Source organism: Babylonia areolata, chromosome 23 (genome assembly GCF_041734735.1).
Source record: "Babylonia areolata isolate BAREFJ2019XMU chromosome 23, ASM4173473v1, whole genome shotgun sequence".
NCBI classification, from domain to species: domain Eukaryota; kingdom Metazoa; phylum Mollusca; class Gastropoda; order Neogastropoda; family Buccinidae; genus Babylonia; species Babylonia areolata.
In genome coordinates, this window is record NC_134898.1 from 38,042,007 (window position 1) to 38,048,882 (window position 6,876).

Sequence of the window (6,876 nt, forward strand, 5' to 3'; positions counted from 1 at the left end):
TCATCTTCTTCTTCTTCTTCTTCTTCTTCTTCTTCTTCGCTTGTGGGCTGCAACTTGCGCGTTCACTCGTATGTACACGAGTGGGCTTTTTCAGGTTTTTACCCCGCTGAAATAAATTAATTTTCAAATTTTGAACTAAAACCAACATGATACACTTGTATGTTTGGTAATAAAAGTTTATTTCTGTTTAGTAATTTTAAAAATGCATTCCCTTTTGGTTTGATTTATCTCTCTTTTACACACACACACACACACACACACACACACACACACACACACACACACACACACACACTCACTCACTCACTCTCACTCACTCACTCACACACACACACACACACACACACACACACACACACACACACACACACACACACACACACACACACACACGTGCGCGCGCGCACGCATACACCCACGCATACATAGTAACGCATACCAGCCCATTTGACATTAATTAAGCCAAATCATAGGCCGTTGACAGCCTGTTATTACCTCATAACCATGCCCAACCTGACCCCAGTACTGTATATAAACGGCTGGTGGGCAAGGCTTCAGCATCTGCCATCTTGTAGCGCTCAACAGAAGCATCACCGACATTTCTCCGAAGGTCCAGAGTGTGACTGCTGGTTGTTCTCCCCGCCAGAAACCATGAAGGCTGTTGCTGTGTTCCTTGTCCTGCTGGTGGCTTGTGAGTTGATGTCTGTGTGTTTCATTCTGTCTTTCTGGCTTTGTTCTCTTTGTTTGTTTTGTTTCTTTCTTTCTTTCCAGTGTTATGGATACTGCTTGTGTGTTGTAATCTCTTTTTTGTGGTTCCTTTTTTTTTCTTTTTTTTTTTCTTTTTTTGCTGTCTGTTTGATTCATTCGTTCTTTCTGGCTTCTTCCTTCTTTCTTTCTTTCTTTCTTCCTTTCTATCTTTCTTTCTTACCTTCCAGTATCATACAGACTGCTTGTATATTACATTCTTTGTTTCTTCTGGTTCCTTTCCTCTTTTTTTCAGCTTCTTTTCTTTCATTCTACTATCGGAGTCATTATTTGCGGGTTGTCTTCTTTGTTTTGTTGATTCTTTGTTTCTTTGCATAATTATTTTCTTTCTGTCTTTTTCTTTTTTCTGGTTTTTTTTTTTTCTTTTCTTTTTGTTTCTCACTGTTTAAGAGCTAGTGATGTTGATGTTCAAAAACACAAGGTGAATCATAGTGATAATGGTGAAGTAATGTTGATATGACATCTGGTACATATGAGTTTGCAGCCTTAAAAATTAGTAATTATTTTCAGCGTCCATAAACTAACCATTTGTAGATTCACTGGCGCATTTATTGCTTTCGTTATCTCTTCATATGCCTGTTAATCTGCAGAAAGTGGCTAAAGTGGAAGACTAAGGGACAAATATTTTGCTCGAAAAAAAGGTCGAAAGTTTTTAACATGGTAAGCACAAAGCCATACAGATAATACCGTGCCTATGCACAGGGTTTAGAAACAAGCTCGCTTTGACTCGATTCTAAAGAACAGTATTTTCTTCAGGTCAGAGTACAAAATACTTTTGTACACAGCAACCAGCAACACCACATAATTATTTATGTACTGTTTCTATTGCAATGCCACAACCACAGAGTTGGTTGTAAACAAAAGAAAGATCTTTCAAATAGCTAACAACGTTTCTGACTACAAATAACAGTTTAAAACGTTTTATTCTATTTTTTCTAATTAAAGAAAATTAAGTCTCCATCTTTCCTTTCTTTGAATTTCATTCTTTTTCTTTCGTTTTCCTACAATAACCTTTGAAAAGCGAGTCAGATTTAGGGCAGGTTATTCTACGGTTGACCATATTTTCACTCTTAATGCTCTGGTACAAAACTTCTTGAATAGAAACTCTTCACTTTATGTTCATTTTGTAGACTTCCAACTCGGTAAATAGAAATATGTTGTGGAACGTCTTGAGCCGTAGTGGTGTTGATGGTAGGTTATACAGAGCGGTGCAAGGACTATACGATACAGTTTTAGCCTGTGTCAAGGATTATAAATTTCATATTGGTTTCTTTCACTTGTCCAAGATGCGTTAAACAGGGCTGTTTGTTTAGTCCGCAGTTATTCTCGTTCTTTGTTGATGAATTGACCGTTGAATTGTCTAGAAAAAGGAAAGCACGAAATACAAGTGATTCCAGGAGTTGCTTAATTATTGTTGCTATTTTTTTGCCGATTACATCATACTTCTCTCTGATATATTTGTTGGACTACACAATCAGTTAAACATTCTAGAACAAGAAGTTAAGTTTCAACCTAGCATGGAGTGAAAGGTGCAGAAATGGGGAAAATGGGTAGTGGAAATCATTAAAGCTGTGCTAGAATAAAAGTCTGTTGACCCTTCACTTCATTGGAAACTGATTAACACACAGATAGAGCCGATGCTTGCATATGCTTCAGGAATTCCGGATACTTATGACAGTTCGGTTCAGTTCAGTTCAGTTCAGTTCACTTCAGTTCCTCAAGGAGGCGTCACTGCGTTCGGACAAATCCACATACGCTACACCACATCTGCCAAGCAGATGCCTGACCAGCAGCATAACCCAACGCGCTTAGTCAGGCCTTGAGAAAAAAGACAAATAAATAATTGGGTTTTTTAATATCTATTCATCTATTTACTTATGACAACAAACGTGAAAGTCAGTCACAGATTCACAATAAAACGTTTTTTCAAACATACCTCTCCACTCCTATATTACCTTACGACGAAACTGTTAGATATCCACTGAAAATTCGAACAAGCATCAACTGCATTGGTATTGGTTAGAAATAGTCACATCGCCCCCTGCAAGATAGAGTAAGCAAGCACACGACAGCACAAAGAAGGAGGAAGAAATTGGGCTGGTAGGGGAAAAAAACAACTGATTTGGTTGAAAATGTGTTTGGTACCAACCAGTGATTCCAGAGACACTTAATCAGTCTTCTCTGGCAGTGTGACTATTCCTGTTTCATTGACAATGAGTCTGATTGTTCGTCACCTGTGCTCTCTAATCCTATCCATATCATAACATTGTATTTTGTAATCATTTTGCACCTTGAAGATAAAATTAAAAATGGCATGATTCATTGACAAGACTGGTTGTTAAAGGAGAGAGAGAGGTGGGGGGGGGGGAGAGAGAGAGACAGACTGACAGACAGACAGAGACACAGAGAGAGAGAGAAACTATACAGTTCCACTTATCTGTTTTGCTTCAGACGCCTACGGCCAGTTTTTTTGCCCCGACGCTCAGGCGAATTTCCAGTGTTTTGAAAACGACCCTGACCGAGTCACATGCATGAAGACCACGGGCACCAACGATTATTCATACGCCTGTGGCTACTGCGGCGTGAAGAATGAAACGTGCTTGTGAGTACATGTTCCTGCCTTCTTTCAATTTTATTCTCTGCACAAGATTATGAAATTGTGCCTATAGACATTAAATGGAAGAATAAAAGAACATACAAGGCATATATGTCAGCTATAGTTTATTCTTCCTTTTGTCTGTGTACATATACATATATATACATATATATAGATATGTGTGTGTGTGTGGATACTTGTTCAAGTGCATGTGTGAATATGCGTACATGGATGCATATGAGATAGACAGAGTGAAAAAGAGAGAGAGATACGGATACGGATGATTTTTTTCCATTACAGACCAATGTGAACAATTCATTATATATGTAACTAAAAGTGCACACACACACACACACACACACACACACACACACACACACACACACACACACACACACACACTATAAAACTGAAAACAAAACAATGCATTGGCACAGATTAGGAGTAACAGACCAAAGTGACTCTTTCTCTAAATTTATAAGCCTCGTACAAGTACGGTGATAAATCACACACAACAGTTGCACCAGTACCAACCAGTGCAACAATAAGATCAACTTAGACACTTACGGCTATTTATAATACCTGTTCTAATCCATATACACTTAATCACATCTGCTAGGCAGATGCCTGACTTATTGACGTGTTTACTGCATATGAATATTCTGAAGTGGACACTGAATTAACTAGAATGAACAGAAAAGAAAATCTGAATCGACCGTTTCACTACCTCGTCAACACGGCACTGGTCAGTGCAGATCTTGACAAAACGTGTTGCAAAGCCCGACGCTATGGCAACGCCTCTTTTACCGCCAAATTAAAAGAATTTCTTAAATAATCATTGACGCGTTTACTGCATATGAATGTTTTTAAGTGGATACTGAATTAACTAGAATGAATACAAAAGAGAAATTAAATGACTGTGCAGAACTTTCGATGCTTGTCGAACACAGATTTCTGCAGATCTATAAATATCAGACAAATATTGCAGTGTGTTTCAGGCTCTGGGAACGTCTCTTTTACCTCGGACTTGAAAGAAATTCTTAAATGCCCGAGATATACCAAAAGAACATGATTTAAACGGCGTTTTCACTTCCATTACCGTTCTCGATTTATTCCGCTAAATGTATATGCTTAAACAATAATTTTTGAATATTTCGTTGAATACCGCGTTAGCCCAGTCCACAAAACCATTCTTGATCTGAATATCATGGGTTTTAATCTGCATTGAAGCTTTTCATTTCTTTTCTTTTTTTCGCGAAACTGTATTGAATTATAATAACAAATGCAGAACACACTTTAACTATTTTTTTTTAATTTCTGTAAGTTGTTTTTTTCTTTTGTTGTTGTTTTCGCGAAGCTGAATATAATTATAATAACGAATAGAGAGCACACTTCAACAAACTAATGTTTTATTTTTATAAGTTTTCTTTGTTTTTCTTTAAGTGTCTATCACAAATGAGTCTTGAAGACCTTGCCTTTCTTGTTATACATTAAATGATGAACAACCGAATCAATTATATATTGGCTTACTCTTGATGTAACAGACCTCTATCAATTCATCAAATGTGTACAATTGAAACCCAGGTTTTCTTACCACTGGCATGTAAGCAAAATAAAAATTTTGTACGCTCTCTGTATGGTAGTCTATTATTTTCCATCTGTGATAACTTTAACCAATTCCAGATTGAATTGACAGTAGATTTCACATATATTGGATGATGGTTAATTTCACCATATACTAAATCATTAGGTGATAGAGAGGGAAGGACAGGGAGAGAGAGAGAGAGAGAGAGAGAGAGAGAGAGAGAGAGAGATGGGAGGAGGGATAGCGAGATATATATATAGAGAGAGAGAGAGAGAGGAGAGTGAGAGAGACAGACAGACAGAGAGCACAGCACGTGCATTTACATACCAGTCTACCCTTTGGCTGAACAGTATCACCAGAGACTGATTGATCACCTTGTCAAAAGTAGCCACTGTTATGTTTAATTTGGACAATTCTTTCAACCATTGCTTTTCTTTGTTGTTTTTTTCCCCACAGCGGCAACAAAGAGGAGGCGTCCAACAGTCAGATTTGTGCACAAAAGGGGATCGCCAACCCCTGCTGAATCCACAGGCTGTCTTTCGTCACCGGAAGTGACGACAGTCAACAAACACGTCATGATGACGGTGTCAACAATGAAGCAGAAACTATCCTCCTATACCATTAATTATTTAAGGATCATGTTCGAAATAAACCGTTGAATTGGAACGGCGTAGTCGGTGTTTGTGTGTGTGTGTGTGTGTGTGTGTGTGTGTGTGTGCGTGTGTGTGTGTGTGTGTGTGTGTGTGTGTGTGTGTGTGTGTGTGTGTGAGGTAGTATGTGTGTGTGTTAGTGCGTGTGTGTGTGTGTGGTGTGTGTGATATCCATCAAGAGACTAATAATGGTCACTGTGCACGCTAATGAAGCTCTTATTCTGTCCGTTTTACACACACACACACACACACACACACACACACACACACACACACACACACACAGCACACACACACACACACACACATGTACACACGCACGCAGGCAAGCTCAAGCGTATGCAAACACGCACACACACACACACACACACACACACACACACACACACACACACACACACCACTGAGGCACAATCGTGTAATAACACATCTGGGAAAAGGTATTAACTGGAGGGATTACAGAGGCACATTACATATCATTTTGTTGGTTTCAACCTTCATGCGAATCAAAACGCGCACCTGGAAAATGTTCCGTGTGTGTGTGTGTGTGTGTGTGTGTGTGTGTGTGTGTGTGTGTGTGTGTGTGTGTGTTGTTGTTGTTGTTGTTGTTGTTGTTGTTGTTGTTGTTGTTGTCTTCTTTTTGTTTTTTTTTTCCTTTTTTTTATAATTCCAAAGATTGACCATGCTGAGGACGCCAGGCATTCCACTTAATTCATCATCACCAGATTACAAAAAAATCGTCAAAAAAGGGGGAAAAAAATTAATTAATTAAAAAAAACCTCCAAAAAACACCACAATACTTTAAAGCCAAACAAAAAATAAATGAAAAAGACCATATAGGCAAGTGACACTGCAGAATTGGCAGCTAGTGCCCATCCCAGTGCTTACATCTCACTACCTAATCGCCAAAGCAAAACAGCACAGATAGTACATCACGGATTTCGGAAAAGAGAAAAAAAAAGTGTTTGGGCTTGCTTGAAAAAAGAAAGGGGAATGGACTGGGAAGGCAGAAAAAGGAGACAACAGAGAAGAAAAAAAAGAAAAAAGACAGAAAGAAAGAGAGTGATAATACAGAGGAAATTTCTAGTGCAGAATTTCCAGAAGGCGGGGATGCTATTTGTACTGAAAGACCCCCGGCATCCACAGGGGGGGCGGGGGGACTTAACTTAAAACACTTCTTACTGGTTTAGTTAAAGGGCGTTTTCTGGTAAAAGAGTACATTGTCGTGAAAATCAAATACACACAAAAGGTCATATGGACCTGTATGGGTGAATATTACA

General features: G+C 38.7%; 1 protein-coding gene across 1 annotated transcript; it reads left to right on the top strand.

Moving 5' to 3' along the window:
- Positions 1 to 489: 489 nt before the first annotated feature.
- LOC143298194 (uncharacterized) lies at positions 490 to 5,612 on the top strand. The gene is made up of 3 exons (XM_076610959.1): positions 490 to 691; positions 3,217 to 3,367; positions 5,403 to 5,612. The coding sequence occupies exons 1-3, from the start codon at positions 505 to 507 to the stop codon at positions 5,467 to 5,469; spliced, it is 405 nt and encodes a 134-aa protein (XP_076467074.1). The 5' UTR covers positions 490 to 504; the 3' UTR covers positions 5,470 to 5,612.
- The last annotated feature ends 1,264 nt before the right edge of the window (positions 5,613 to 6,876 follow it).